This window comes from Erinaceus europaeus, chromosome 1 (genome assembly GCF_950295315.1).
Source record: "Erinaceus europaeus chromosome 1, mEriEur2.1, whole genome shotgun sequence".
Classification (NCBI taxonomy): domain Eukaryota; kingdom Metazoa; phylum Chordata; class Mammalia; order Eulipotyphla; family Erinaceidae; genus Erinaceus; species Erinaceus europaeus.
The window spans coordinates 203499308-203515338 of NC_080162.1; the positions used below are offsets into that span (position 1 = coordinate 203499308).

At 41.9% G+C, this 16031-nt stretch overlaps 1 protein-coding gene across 1 annotated transcript in view; it reads left to right on the plus strand.

Moving 5' to 3' along the window:
* Positions 1–16031, plus strand: part of HHLA1 (HHLA1 neighbor of OC90) — a 44929-nt gene that overhangs the window by 2663 nt on the left and 26235 nt on the right. The window contains exons 5-8 of the mRNA XM_060202384.1: positions 8697–8780; positions 11746–11802; positions 11908–11994; positions 15238–15477. Coding sequence (XP_060058367.1) covers positions 8697–8780; positions 11746–11802; positions 11908–11994; positions 15238–15477 — 468 coding nt within the window. The remainder of the gene's footprint in view (positions 1–8696; positions 8781–11745; positions 11803–11907; positions 11995–15237; positions 15478–16031) is intronic.

Sequence of the window (16031 nt, forward strand, 5' to 3'; positions counted from 1 at the left end):
AAAAAATAGGTATGTTCCCCACCTGCAGGGGGAAAGCTTTGCAAGTAGTGAAGCAGTGCTGCAGGTGTCTCCGTCTCTCTCCTCTCTATCCCCCTTCCCCCTTGATTCATGGCTGTTTCTACCCAATAAATAAAGATAATTGAAAATAGTTGTGCAAGGAGGGCAAGGACAAATGGTCATACAGCATTTTCAAATGCAGCTCAGAGAAAGAACAGAGAGATCCCTATGCCTGTGTGATATCATTGAGTAGTCCTCCCATTCCATTCAGATTTTTAATTTTATATCCTTGCAGCAAAAGGAGAGAGAGGAGAGAAAGAGAGACAGAGACACTAAATCACCAGTCACAGAGTTCCTCTCGATGCTGATTTTGCTTCTCACATGTTCTAGGGTTCAAACCCAGGATCTTATACATGGCAAGGTGTGTGCTCTACCCACTGAGCTATTCTGCAGCTTCCCCTCCCCCATAGTCCTGTTACAGCAGTAAAATCTGCAAACTACCTAAACATCCATCATTAGGGAAATTGCTGAATTACTGCAGAAGCCAACTCTGCCATACAACTATAGACATTACCTAGGTGAATGAGAATGGCCATATTTGGCCTGCAAATGGGAAACGTTCTGTAACTTTTTTACAGAAACAGAAAGTCATAGGGCCAGGAGATGGCACACCTGGTTAAGTGCACACATTATAAGTGTGCAAGGACCCAGGTTCAAGTCCCTGCTCCCCACCTGCAGGGGGAAAAGCTTCAGGAGTGGTGAAGCAGGGCTGCAGGTGTCTCTCTGTCCCTTTCACTCTCTCTCTCCCCATTCTCTCTCAATTTCTTTCTGTTTCTATCTAATAATAAAGAAAGAAAGTGAGAGAGAAAGAAAGAAAGAAAGAAAGAAAGAAAGAAAGAAAGAAAGAAAGGAAGGAAGGAAGGAGGAAGGAAAAAGGAAAGACAAAAGTGGTGGAAATTATATGGAATTATACCCCTCTTATCCTTTGGTCTTGTCAATACTTCCATTATATAAATTAAACAAATACAAACATGAAAAAGAAAGAAGGAAATAAGGAAGGAAGAAGGAAGGAAGGAAGGAAAAGGGAAGGACAGAAAGAAAATCGCACATGTACATGTAGAACACAAGTCAGTGATGGCCAGATACACACGTGTTTGGCTGGTGGGGATGTGACTATGAACGTGTATTTACGGAGGCCGGGTAGTGGCGCACCTGGTGGAGCGCACATGTTACAGTGCACAAAGACCCAGCTTCAAACCCCCAAACCCCACCTGCAGGGGGAAAGCTTTGCAAGTGGAGAAGCAGTGCTACATGTGTCTCTCTGTCTCTCTCCTGCTCTGTCACCCCCTACCCTCTCCATTTCTGGCTGTCTCTATCCAACAAATAATGATAATTAAAAAGAAAAATTTTACAAAGTGTATTTATGTATTGCTTTTACTGCTTAAAACTTAGTTGGATTAAAAAGCCAAATAAACTTGTTCATGTTTCTTATACTTTGAGACTACCAAAAAATGAAAACTATTCTTTCCTTCTAATTCATACATCTATCAATATTTTTTTCTTTCCTTTTTACCAGAGCTCTGTTCAGCTCTGGCTTATGATGGTCCGGGAATTGAACTTGGAACATCTGCTGCCTCAGCATGCAAGTCTTTTCATGTAACCATTATGCCCTTTCCCAGGTCCTCAACTCTTTACTGAGCATACACTATCAGCAAACACTCTTCTAGTTATGGATGCCACCCCAAGCCAAGTGGACACATCCTCCACTTTCCTGGAGCTTAACTACCCCCCCACTAGCATCTGTAATTTTTTTTCCTCGATACTGTTTTTATTGGTTTAGTATTGGTTTGAAAATGGGTGGAGCTGGAAGTGATTACGCTAAGTGAAATATGCACAGATTTGAAATAAACCTAAATTATTTATTTATTTTTATTTTTAATGTATTTATTTATAAAATGGAAACACTGACAAGACCATAGGATAAGAGGGTTACAATTCCCACCACCAAATCTCTGTATCCCATCCCCTCCCCTGATAGTTTTCCTATTCTTTATCCCTCTGAGAGTCTGGACCCAGGGTCATTGTGGGATGCAGAAGGTGGAAGGTCTGGCTTCTGTAATTGCTTCCCCGCTGAACATGGACATTAACAGGTAGATCCATACTCCCAGCCTGTCTCTCTCTTTCCCTAGTGGGGCAGGGCTCTGGGGAATCGGAGCTCTAGGACACATTGGTGGGGTTGTCTGTCCAGGGAAGTCTGGTTGGCATCATGCTAGCATCTGGAACGTGGTGACCTGCAGGGAGTGGGGGAACCTCTTAGGACACCTGAGGACAGAATGTCCCCCACAAAATCCCAGGCAGCTGAGTGAGAACTGGAGAGGGCAGAGTGTCTGGAGGAGGAAGAAGAGGCCAGAGTAATGGAAAATGAGATCAGAATGAAGGAGGGTGTAGGCAGGTGTACCACAGATACCAACTTTAGCATCTGCTGCATGGAGTTTGATTTTCACTCCAAATAAGAAGGCAATTGTTACGATTGTTTTGACAAAACAAAAAGTTTAACTTAACATTTTAGAAGAATTTTGTGACTTTTTATTCATGAAGAAATGGTAAGAGAAGCAAAACTGGAGTTGACCAAAGCCTCCTGTTCCTTTTTCCACTTTACCTAAAATTGAGAGAGTTTTTACAGGATACTACATATTATTTTTGTGATTATTCACAGTGGTGATACGAGCTGTGTATGTTTTTGAACTTTTGAATGACTTCTAGATTTTCTTTAACATCGCAAAATCTGCAGGATGCATAGTGCAATTTCTTGTTTCAGATTACTTTCTGAGTCTTGGCTACCCTGACTAGAATTTCTAGACCAGATATCATGGTCATCCTAAGAGAATCATTACTACTATTTAATGAATTCTTTGCCTCAGACCCTGCAATGAGTACTTAAGATCAATTATCTTATCTAACTCACCCTCTGAATCTTATTAACAAGCTATATTTGGGAGGAAAAATAGTCCTTATAATCACATGATTCTCATTATATCATTAGCTCCTGCTGGGGGGGTGGGGGAGTGAGCTTTTCTTTTTTTTTTTTTGTGCAAGGCAAGGAGTCTCAGCCCTGATTGTGTGGAAGATAAATATAAAAATTGTACAAAAGAGTCACATCTCCTAGAAAGGATCTCATAATTCCATTCTGTGAGCCAAAGCCTATTTCTGCACACTTAATTTATTATCTTAAAAAAATCATTCAATGGATTATTGCCTCCAACAGGTTGGTAAGCCACAGTGATCTTCACAAGGTCGGACAAATCACAAGATTCCTCTCAACAGACCGGAATCTTGCCATTGCTCACGACTTTTGGGAAAAATGTATCTGTGGCTATAATCTTTATATCTGGCGTATTTTCTTTGGAATATTCTCAAACCTGGCTTTGAGTTTTCCTTGAGACCATATTTGCACATTCATTCTAAATAAAACATCTTAGATGTTTTTAGTTTAAAAATAATGCATTGTGATGTCAGGATGCTAACACAGACTGGCATAAATAAAAACACAGAAATACCTGATATCCCGTGTCCACAGGAAGTTGCTTTCAGCATCTTGCTAAACATTAGCCAGAGTTACTTAAGCCACCTCTGTTGTCCACCTCTAATCAATTCATCTAACCTACCTGTCTTGACTTTTCTCCTCAGTGATATACCCAGCCTCCCATATGTTTTCTATCTATATTCTTTAGCATGCAAAATAGGCTCTTAAAATAGGCTCTTAATGACCCTAAAGTAAGGTATTTTAACACATTAAAACCTGGGGCTGGGTGGTGGTGCACCTGGCTGGTAGCAAGCATTACAGTGCACAAGGACCTGGGTTCAAGCCCCTGGTCCCCACCTGCAAGGGAAAAGCTTTGCGAGTGGTAAAGCAAGACTACAGGTGTCTCTCTCCCCCTTCTCTCTCCATTTCCGGCTGTTTCTATGCAATAAATAAGTAAATATAATTTAAAAATTAGAAAATGAATTCTTTTTTGTTATTCGAATTTTTTTATTTATTTAAGAAAGGATAAATTAACAAAACCATAGGGTAGGAGGGGTACAACTCCACATAATTCTCACCACCCAATCTCCATATATCCCACCCCCTCCCCCAATAGCTTTCCCATTCTCTATCCCTCTGAGAGCATGGACCCAGGGTCATTGTGGGTTGCAGAAGGAATTTTCTTTAAAAAAATTAAGTTAGAACTTAATTGCTTTCAGGGATTATGCAAATGACTCATGCCAGAGGCTCAGAGGCTGCAGGTCCTATCCCCAGCACCACCATTAACTAAAGCCCAGCAGTGTTCTGGTTTCTAAAAGAAAAAAAGACTGCTTTCACATGTGACTGCCTGAGTAGCCCCACCCTCGAAACTTTACATCAGGCTCAGCCTGATGCTGTTGACTGGCTACGGAAGAAGGGCAAACGCTAGAAGAAGAAGGGTAACAATGGAGTCTGATTGTTTGGGGCCTAGGCTTGTTCTGGTTAGCAACTGTCTTCAGTAAAGTGTTAGCTCTTGTTCTCATAGTCGCGGTGAGACCAATATGCCACCACGTCTCCACCCAGCCCCGGGGGAGTCAGGAGTCAGAAGGCAGCCCCTGGGGAGTCGGGCTGTAGCGCAGCGGGTTAAGCGCAGGTGGCACAAAGCACAAGGACTGGCGTAAGGATCCCTGTTCGAACCCCGGCTCCCCACCTGCAGGGGAGTAGCTTCACAGGCGGTGAAGCAGGTCTGCAGGTGTCTGTCTTTCTCTCCTCCTCTCTGTCTTCCCCTCCTCTCTCCATTTCTCTCTGTCCTATCCAACAACGACAGCAACAATAATAACTACAACAATAAAACAACAAGGGCAACAAAAGGGAATAAATAAATTAGATAAATATTAAAAAAAAAAAAAAAAGAAGGCAGCCCCTATCCTGTAAAGTACCAAGCCGGATGCTTTCACGTCTCCTCTTGTCACTCTTGCCTAGAATGTGGTCCTATGGAAAGAAGGCTGGAAAAGGCTATCAGTGTGTGAGTCCACCCTGTGCTGAACTGGAATTTTATGCTCTCTTACGAAGGGAAGATAAGAAATGGATAGTGGAACAAAATCATCAGAATCAGTCAGGTTTTCCATGTGGTTTTATCATCTATCTGTGAATTTAACAGTATGACCTATAAGCCATGTATTTCAAGGAATATGAATTTGCTTTTTCCTTCATACATATATTCATAATATTCCTTAAAGGAAGATGCCATACTTTTAAAACTTTTATGTTTGAGGGAAGTAATTTATTCCCAATGCTTTTACAAGTATAAATAATACTTTATTTATTTATTTATTTATTTATTTATTTATTTGCTTCTAGAGCTATCGCTGGCTGGTGCTCAGTACCCATTTCATAGTGGACAGGGCAGAGAGGAATTGAGAGGGAAGAGGATATAGAGAGGGAGAGAGAAAGACACCTGCAGACCTGCTTCACCACTTGTGTGGTGACTCCCCTGTTGGTGGGGAGCCGAGGGGCTTGAACCTGGACCCTTGCACAGGTCCTTGCATTTTTGTACTAACCCAGTGCTCAACTGCCTAGCCCTCAAAAATACTACTTTGAATATCTGCATATAATCACTTGGATTATTGGCGCAATTATCACTGTAGAATAAGGTCTGAAATGAAATTGTTGACAAGGAAACCAGGCTGTGGTATTAGAATGTTTTTTTTCATAAAATATTTTATAAGCTTACTCTGTTAAAGTCAGTGCATCACACTGTATGCATTTCCACACTGTTGTCAACACTGAGTGTCAGGAGAAATTCTTAAATCACAACCAGTCAAGAAAACAAGGCTTTTTTATTTCTATTTATATCTGAAGGTAGTAAAAATAACCATTCACATATAATTTTTGCTCCTAAATAAGATAACTCAAAGTCTCATTAAAGATTATCTTTAAGGGGGGGCCCAGTGATGGCACACTTGGTTGAGCGCACATGTTACAATGTGCAAGGGCCCAGGTTCAAGCCCCTGACTCCCACCTGCAGGGGGAAATCTTTTCGAGTGGTGAAGCAGGGCTGCACGTGTCTCTCTGTCTCTTTCTCTCTATATCTCCACCTTCCCTCTCTATTTCTGGCTGTCTCTACCTGATAAATTTTTTTTAAAAAATTTTTAAGATTATCTTTAAGGTTACGTCTTTCTGGCTAGTCTCATGAGTAGATAGTGAAAGTAGTTCAAGAAGGAAAGTTGAGGAAATGTGTTTAGAATGAGGCCATATGAGCAGTAGTGGAAGTATTGGAAGAGTGGAAGCTTCATTCCAAGGACCAGCTCGAATTCAAGTTCTGCAAACAGACAAAGGGGCCTGGAGACAGATCTGTCATCTCTCTGAACCTTTGGCAGAATCCAGACTCCATCTCTGTGTCCAGGTTCCAGAACCTTTCTCATAATCCTCAGCAATATTATGGAGACTTTCTATGGTAACAGTGGATAACGGGTGGGCTTGATGATTATTATTATTTTTCATCTGTTAGTCTCTCCCACTGATCTCAGCTCCCTTAGGGTAGAGATGGGGGTCTTACAGTGCCTAGCAGATGCCTAAGCACATTCAGAACACTAAGTCCATCTTAGTATTATGAATCCACAACGAAACTACTTTCAGAAGTAGAAAGAAAATTAATTGGGCTAGCTAGTGAAATACCATGTTTCCTCCATTTCTTCAATGTGCATAGGAACAGACTGATCTAAAGAGTCATAGAAAAGAGGACATCCAGTGTCTGTCCTTGCCAGATGGACAGATGTCCACATGCACAGAGGCGTGCTGCCACACACCCCCAAGGACTAGCTATGCATCTGATCAGGGGTGGTCAGGGCCCTCACGGCTCTGGTATATGGGTGGAAGTAGCACCTCCTCCTGACCTCAAAGGCAGCACAGTCCATGGGTGGCCACACTGCACTGTCGACCTCTCTTGGTTTATTATTTTCAGTCATTTTTTCCCTCTATTTTCATGTCAAATCTCTCCCCACCAAAGCCCATAGTTACTTTTTAAAAAAATTTTCTTCATTGGGGAATTAATGTTTTATATTCAGTGGTAAATACAATAGTTTATACATGTATAACATTTCTCAGTTTTCCATAACATAGTTACTTTTTAAAATTTATTTGTTTTTAGTTTTCCTCTTTTGTTACCCTTGTTAATTGTTGTTATTACTGTTGTTGTTATTGCTGTCATTGTTGTTGGATAGGACAGAGAGAAATGGAGAGAGGAGGGGAAGACAGAGAGGGGGAGAGAAAGATAAACACCTGCAGACCTGCTTCACCACCCATGAAGCGAACCCCCTGCAGGTGGGGAACTGGGGGCTAGAACTAGGATCCTTACATCGGCCCTTGCACTTTGCACCACATGCACTTAACCCACTGTGCCACCATCCAGCTCCCCCATAGTTACTTTTATAGTGAAGAAGTATTTTATACAATTCATGGCCAGAAATTACATAGGGCAACAAAGAAACTTCCTAAAAAAAATAATCTGGGACTCTTAGGACACATTCCTCTTAATTTAGAAGCCAACAACTTTTTTTTTTCTAGAAAAAGGTAAACAGTGGAACTGGTGGGGCTGCATGGTGATGCACCTGGTTGAGCACACGGGTTATAGTGTGTAAGGACCCAGGTTCAAGCCCCCAGTCCCCACCTGTAGGAGAAAGCTTCACAAGTGGTGAAGCGAGGCTTCAGATTCTCTGTGTTTCTCTCCCTCTCTCTCAATTTATGGCTGTCTTTATCCAGTAAATAAAAAAAAATTAAAAAATAAATAAATAAACAGTGGAAGGGGCTACAACCATTTAACAGGAAATGTATTCAGAACTTTGGCTAATCAGTGGTACTCACTGCGTCAACCGTGTTCATGAAGATTATGTAGCCTGGATTGTTGTGACGTTCTCACAGTCTTTTTCCTCTTGTGTGGGTGGGAAGGTAATGGTGTTGATGGTGGTAGCAGGCAGAGAGGATCCTGGCTCTATTTTGCAGAGTCCTTAACTCTTACATAATCTACTGATAAAAATCATCACTGCATTTGGAAAGCCTAAAATTAAGGAAATCTGTTTTAGTTGCTTGTGGGGCTGCTTCCTATAAGGTGAATTTGATATTCTAAAATAATTAGATGACCTAGCAGGAGGAAATAAATCAGAAGAAGAGAAAAAAAAAAAAAAAAAACCTTACTTGGGGCCAGGCAGTGTTGCATCCGGTTGAATGTACATGTTTCCGTGTGACAGGTCCTAGGTTCTAGCCTCCAATTTCCTCTTGCAGAGGAGAAGCTTCACATTCAGTAAAGCAGAACTACAGGTGTTTGTTTTCTTCTTTCTCTCTCTATTTCCCCATTCCCCCTCTCCATTTCTCTCTGTCCTATCAAAATGAGTGGATAAATAAAAGTTTAAAAAATATATTAAAGGGCTAGAGATGAGATAGCATAAGGGTTATGTAAAAATCTCTCATGCCCAAGGTTCTGAGGTCTCAGGTTCAATCCCTAGCACTACCATAAACCAGAGCTGAGCAGTGCTCTGGTCTCTCTCTCTCTAAAATAAAAATAAATAACATTTCCCTATATGGTTATTAATTTTCTCCAAAAACTGAACTCAATGTAGAATTTACATGGAAAACTCTAGATGCAGTATTTTTTTCTCTCTCTCTGAATCAGACATGGAAATGTCCTCCATCTGTCTTACAGACTTCACAGCCCTCCTGGTGGACATCATCGGAAATTCTACCAGCTACCTCACAGAAATTTTTAAGTCAACCTCCATTCTTTCAGGTGTGTTCATCTTAAAAGTTCTTGCAAATTTTGTGACTTGGCATTGACTATGGAGTGTGATCAAGCATATTAGTACACCTTCTAGAATTCCTGCCTAAGTCAAGCTGCCAGGAGACTTCATATAAGGATTTTTAGACAATCTGAATTGTCCGGTTTCAGTGGACATTATTTGACACCTCCATCTTCCAATCAGAACTATTTCAGATGTCAAGAGATTTGGTAAAAGATTCAAAGTTGGAGAACTCTAGGCAGAGTTAAGATAACATCTGTTGGATAACAAGACTACATTTGTTTTATTTATAAAAGGGAAACATTGACAAAACCATAGGATAAGAGGGGTACAACTCCACACAAGTCTCACCACCAGAACTCCGTATCCCATCCCTTCCCCTAATAGCTTTCCTATTCTGTATCCCTCTGGGAGTATGGACCCAGGGTCATTGTGGGATGCAGAAGGTGGAAGGTCTGTCTTCTGTCATTGCTTCCCCGCTGATTGACAGGTGGATCCATACTCCCAGCCTGTCTCTCTCTTTCCCTAGAAGGGTGGGGCTCTGGGGAAGTGGAACTCCAGGACACATTGGTGGGGTCGTCTGCACATTTTTAAAGATGAGAAAAATCAAGATTAACTGAGGGCAGTTGCTTTTCTCAAGGTTGGTTCAGAATTAAGATTGAGGTCTATATAGAAATTAAACCCATGTATATATATATATGATTGAGAAATGTATGCCTTGGCTGAGGCAGTAACTCAACTGGCGGAGCACCAGCTTTGTATGCCTGGGGCTCCTGGTTTGCACTGAATGCACGAAGAGGTGCCCTGCCCCTCTTTTCTCTCTTTTTTTCTCTCTTCCTCTCTCCCTCTTTCTTTCTTTCTCTCTTTCTCTTTCTCTTTCTCTCTCTGTCATCGTAAACTTTCATATGTAATAAGCAAAATAAATCTCTTTAAAAAAGAGGACCATATACCTCATTCATCAGATTATTTCCTCTAGCTCCCAGTTTAATTCCCCTGTGAGTCTAATTGGAAAAACATCTGGAATTCCTCCTGGAAAATGGTAGGTACAACATTGTAGGAACATCATACAGTATAATGACATAAACTTAGATGGCCCAGACTACTATGTACCTAAGATATATAATAAAGCCTATTAGAACCTACTGTGGATATGCTTTCCAATGACTGCAATATTGTTACAGAAAATATTACCAGAGACAGTAGTTGGAATCGTCAGAGAAATGGCGTGCTGTGCTATGGAGTATCCACTGCTTTAAAAGTTGGGAGAGTGAAATAAACTATTATCATCCTCAAGTACCAGGAGGTTTCTGAGGTTTCCCCAAGTGTCCCCTCACTGGATCCTCACTACGACGTGGGATAGTCCTTCTAGCTATGCCACAGAGAAGCTAAGTGTGTTGCCCCAGATCAGTCTGCAGGGAATTAGAATTGCTACCCAGATGATTTGATTTGAAGTCCATGTACTTAGTCACCACATATAGACATATTAGCACCACAAAAACATTCAGCGTCAATATCATTCTGTGTATCTTTTTTTTATCTGTCACGAATCCTATCACAGATATCATCTTCCTGAATTGTCATGGTCATTCTGCCAAAGAAATGCAAACATTCATTTGGAAGCATACTCAAGGGTAACTATGGTGAGGAATTCAAGACTTTCAGACTTTTTGATGATCTAATAGTGTTTATAGCCATACACAGTGCAATGGCTTTGGCAGCAAGCAGGGCAGCCTGCTACAGTCAAACATATCAGTGTTCCTTCAGCAAGATGGCTGACCCCTCACCCTGAGTGGGATAAAGATATATAAAGATTTTGCCACAAAGTGAGTTTTTATACAAGGTTTACACACAGCGTCCTAGTTTTAAAGTAGTAGAGGGTTTGGGAATTGCAGAAGGGGCTATTAACTCACATCTTCACTATCTGAATTCTTGAAAGGGAAAACTAACACTCAGATTCACACAGCTATAACTCAGAGCAGATGTCAAAACCCTGCAAAGGGACCTCAAAGACAGACTGCACCTTAGGCATTAAATTGTGCTGAACAACCCCCGGTAATGCCCCCTAATTAGACCGTTGTAAGAATAAGAAGTCAGGGGGCCGGGTGGTAGTGCAGCAGGTTAAGTATGCATGGTGCAAAGCATAAGGACCCGAGTGAGAATACCCAGTTTGAGTGCCCGGCTCCCCACCTGCAGGAAGGTCGCTTCACAAGAGGTGAAGCAGGTCTGCAGGTGTCTGTCTTTCTCTCCCCCTCTCTGTCTTCCCCTCGTCTATCTCTCTATTTCTCTCTGTCCCGTCCAAAAACAACGACAGCAATGACAACAATAATAACAACAATAATAAACAACAAGGGCAACAAAAGGGGAAAAATAGCTTCCAGGAGCAGTGGATTTGTGGTGCAGGCACCGAGTCCCAACGATAACCCTGGAGGCAAAAAAAAAAAAAAAGAAAGAAAAAGAATAAGAAAAAAGAATAAGATGTCAGACATACACTGTTTCTCTTACCTAAAGAGAAGGGGGAGAAAGGATGTTTGGAAGTAATAATAGGTGTGGGAGTGAGTGAGAAAGGAAGTGAAGGCAGGACTGTAGAAAAATGGCCAAAATAAAGATAGATAGATGATATATATATATATATATGTATATAAATAGATAGATAGACAGATAGATAGATGATAGAGATATAAAGTCAACTCTTATCTGTGACTTAGGAACAACTACTGTACTTTCCAATGGAGGGGATGAGGACAGAGAACTCTGGTGGTGGGAACAGTGTGGAATTATACTCCTGTTATAGGTTTACAATCAATATTCAATGATTAATAAAATATATAAAAAAGAAGTCAGCCTTATTTTCCTATAGTATTTTCAATGAAGGATTTTCACTTAATAATTATTTCAGCCCAAGGCGTGAAACTTCAAACCAAGAGCTAAATCTTGCCCTATTCTGCTTCGTTTCAGTGAGTCAGACAAATGGATCCGACTGTGTCTTCATCTGTGTGATGACAGGGAAGTCAGGTGACTGACTAGCCATTTTTGGACAAGCTCTCAATGCTGAGAATTAAACATGACCCGCCAGTAGATAAGGCCAAGCTTTGATCTTATGGGTGTGATTTTTCACAGGACGGAATCTTTCTGACTTCTGGGAGGTGGCGGAGAAATTTCCTGTTATTAATTACACATTTACCAGCAGCATGTCTGGCATTCTGGGTGAGTGTGAACCTTACAAATTCCAACTATGGAGTCTCCAGACCAGGGTCCCACCTAGAAAACTGAAGATTGGATACCATATGCAGGTGTTTCACATGGTTGTACTATGTTACAATAAGATGATTTCACTGGGGAGTGAGGTGGGCGGTGCTACATGCAGCCAAGAGTACATAGTACTAAGTGTGGCGAAGCAGGTCTGCAGGTGTCTGTCTTTCTCTCTTCTCTCTATCTCCCCCTCCTCTCTCAATTTCTCTCTGTCTTATCCAATAAAATGGAAAAAATGGCCACCAGGAGCAGTAGATTCATAGTGCTGTCACCAAACCCCAGCAATAACCCTGGAGGGGAAAAAAATAGAAGAGATGGTTTCACTGGCAGATATTAAGGGTTATTACTGAAGTGTCATGCGTGCATGATATTGCTACCCCATAGGATTTCATTATCCCAGGCCAACTTTTTTATTCAGGTGGAGAAAGGCAGGGAGAGACGGGTAGACAGAGAGAGAGAGAGGAAGAGCTACCACAATACTTTCACTATTATAAACCTACCCTTGTGTGGTGTTCTAGGGCTCAGACCTGGGCCATACACATAGCAAGACAAATAATTTTAAAATTCTGAATGAATCTTTTCTTTTTTTCTTTCTTTCTTTCTTTCTTTCTTTCTTTCTTTTTGTCATCGCTATGGCTTCACCACTCCAAGCCAACTTCTTTTGCAAGAGAGAGAGGGAGAGAGCATTTTTCTGATGAGTTATTCCTCCCACCCTTAAATTCTGATTTATTTTACAAAAGAATCCTGTGAGGTTGAGGGTCTTCTGTCCTCTCATCCACAACATCAAGCTGTTGCATTAGAATAACTTGGGTCCTATCTCCCCAGCAAGGAGACACAATTTCCTTTTGTTTTCCATAGTCTTCTCTGTTCCCTATTGACCTACATTTGGGGGTTTGATTTTTATTTTTTTAATTTGCTTTGTAGTAGTGATTAATATCAATTTATAAAATTGTAAGATAAGAAGGGTGTAATTTCATACAGTTCCCACCACCAGAATTCTGTGTCCCTCCATTGGAAACTGCAGTAGTTCTCCCAAGGTCACAGATAGGGGCTGCATATATATATAATGGCCTTGTCTTCTAAGTCACCTCTGCCCCTACTACTACTTTGGGCATCTTTCCTTTTTTGTCTTCTCTCTCAGATGAGAGAAACAGTACCTGGCTTCCTCTCATGATTTTCCAGATTCAATTCCCTTTCATTGCCAGTATAAAAACAAGATTCTTAGTGACAATCACTTCAGACCTTGGTGGAATGGGGGTACAAAGCCCTCTGGTTTTGTCCCCTATCATTTATCCTTCTGGAGTATGGACCAAAATTCTTTATGGGGTGCAGAAGGTGGGATTCTGGCTTCTGTAATTGCTTCTCTGTTGGGCATGGGCATTGGCAGGTGGATCCATCCCCTCAGCCTGTTTTTATCTTCCCCTAGTGCAGCAGGGCTCTGGAGAGGTGGGGTTCCAGGACACATTTTGAGGTCATCTGCCCAAGGAAGTGACCTACATTATCTCCCTTCCTGACAACTCCCTGGCTTTTCTGGGACTCTGAATTTGTGGACCTCTTATCAGCATTGCCATACTCTATGCCCGGACCATCTACATGCACACACTATCCACCTTCCCATCTTCTGTCTGGTATTGGGTAGCGTATATATAACCACTTGTGAGTTATCTGCCCTCCTTTCACTTAGCTGCTTTTCTAACTCAATGAAACCTCTGAAATCTGGATGGTCCTCCAAGATTACCTACTGCTACTGTGGTTAGTCCAAGCTTTTGTCATTTAACATGAAACTACCATAGTCTCTAAGCCAGTTGCCGTGAGAACCTGGACCAGTTGACCCAATTTCTTTTATTTCTCCAGAATTTTTCTTAATTTATTTGGGGATTAATGGTTTACAGTCAACAGTAAAATGCAGTTGTTTGTACATGTGTATCATTTCCCAGTTTTCCACATAAAACTATTCAACCCCCACTAGGTCCTCTTCCACCATCATGTTCCAGGACCTGAACCCCCACCCCCTACCCCAGAGACTTTTACTTTGGTGCAATATAATCTTTCTGGAATTTCTCTTCTTTGTCATAACAGTGATAATTTGGGCGGTCTGATGATGTCACACCCCATAGAGCTCATATTTTTCCATAGAAGAGGACCAGGGTTCAAAACCTTAGGTTCAGCCAGCAGGGGGAAAGCTTTACAAGCAAAAGCAGTGCTACAGGTCTCTCCCTCTCCCTCTCCCTCTCCCTCTCCCTCTCCCTCTCCCTCTCCCTCTCCTTGTCCCTTCCTCTCCTTGTTCCTCTCCCTTCCTCCCCCCTTCCCTTGCCATAAAAATAAAGATAATCTCCAGGAAAGTAGATTTGGCCAGACACTGAGCCCCAGCTATAACCCTAGTGGCTAAAAACAAAACAAAGATAAAGAATAATATTCTTGAAATACAGTTGGGTTACTTCTCTTCATAGCTCAGAATTCGTACGTCAGCAGTGCAGGATCTACACCTAAAGGCAGACTTCATATTGCCTCACCAAGTCTACACTCACATCCTACTCTTTTTGTAATTGTTCATGTTTTACTGTCACAGGGTTGGGCGTCTGCCTGATGACTCCACGCCACTCCCTATGCCCTTTTCCCACCCACTCTTTCCTTCCTTTTTTCCCTCTCTTTCTCTCTCTCTTTCTTTCCGTATTTCTTTCTTTGTTCCTTTTTGAGAGAGGCAGAGAGAAATTTGAGAGGGAAGGAGAATGGGAGAGGGAGAGAAAAGGAGAGACACTAGCCTGGCTTTTGAGCAGTTTCTGTCTTATATCTCCCAGGTCGCTAAAACTTTTAGTCCTTAGTCATACAAACAGGCCACAAGGAACTAGACTAAGCAGTCCTCTTCCGATGACAAATGCCAGAGTCACAGAGAAGCTGAGGGCTGCAAAGTGAGCCAAGGACTCTGATGGGATCCAGGCTCTGCTCAGGAACCATGACAAATGTCTGCTGTGCTCTGGTCTGACAGCTTTGCATCCTGTTCAAGGTGGCATGGTGACACTTCATGCTGATTTCAGAGACCAGTGTTTTAGCTTCACTTGTCATTTAGGAAGAAACTTCTGGTGACACATGTTACTGTTCCAAGTAAAGTGTGAATCTCTGCATATTTTTCACTACATGTTTGTTCCCTAAGGGTCAGACACGCGAAAGCTCTTGCTGACCATCTGTCTGAATATACAGCTACCAGGGGAACAGCCGTGACGTCAGAGCTCACACCTGTAAGTCAGAAAACACCACCAAGGACAAGAATCTCCCCCACAGCCCAGAGCCCAGGAGTATCTGCTTCCAGAACACCTCCATGGAGAGAGACAGCTCCTCATTCAGAGGAAGTGCAGACCATGAGCAGAGACAGGACTCCTGAGACTCTCACCGCAACCATGGCCATGCCAGGTCACTCTCCTGCTTGGTTCTCAGTCTTGGGTAAGATGCTCTCTCACCCTTTCCTCTCCTGTCTGCTTGCCCCTATGCCCTGTACTTTCACAAGCACTAGTGCAATATTTCACGGTGTTTACTGTCCACCAATCTACTTATACTTCAACCTCCTTGAGCTAAGAGGCAAAGGACAGAAAGGTAGCTTACCTGGTGAAGGTGCCTATTTTGTCAGACATGCAACTCGGGCTCAAGCGTAGAACCCCTAACCCCCTTGCACTGAGGGAAGCTTCACTGCTATGAAGTGTTTCTTTCTCTCCCTCTGTCTGCCCCATCTTCTAAATGAAAGAAAAATTGTCAGCCTGGAGCAATGAAGAAAATCAGCTTGAATTAGCAGGGTTCCCATACAGAAAAAATAAGGCTGCAAACGTCATTGGCATACATAATGTGTTGAAAATATTTCATAAACTGTAAAAGTTTGTTTATTTATTTATCTATGTATTTATTTTATATTTAGTATATAGAAGAGGGGTGGGGGAAGGAAAGAGAGAAGAGTAGGGGAGGGTGAGCCAAGGCTGAGTGTAGAACTAGGAAGGAGCCTCAGG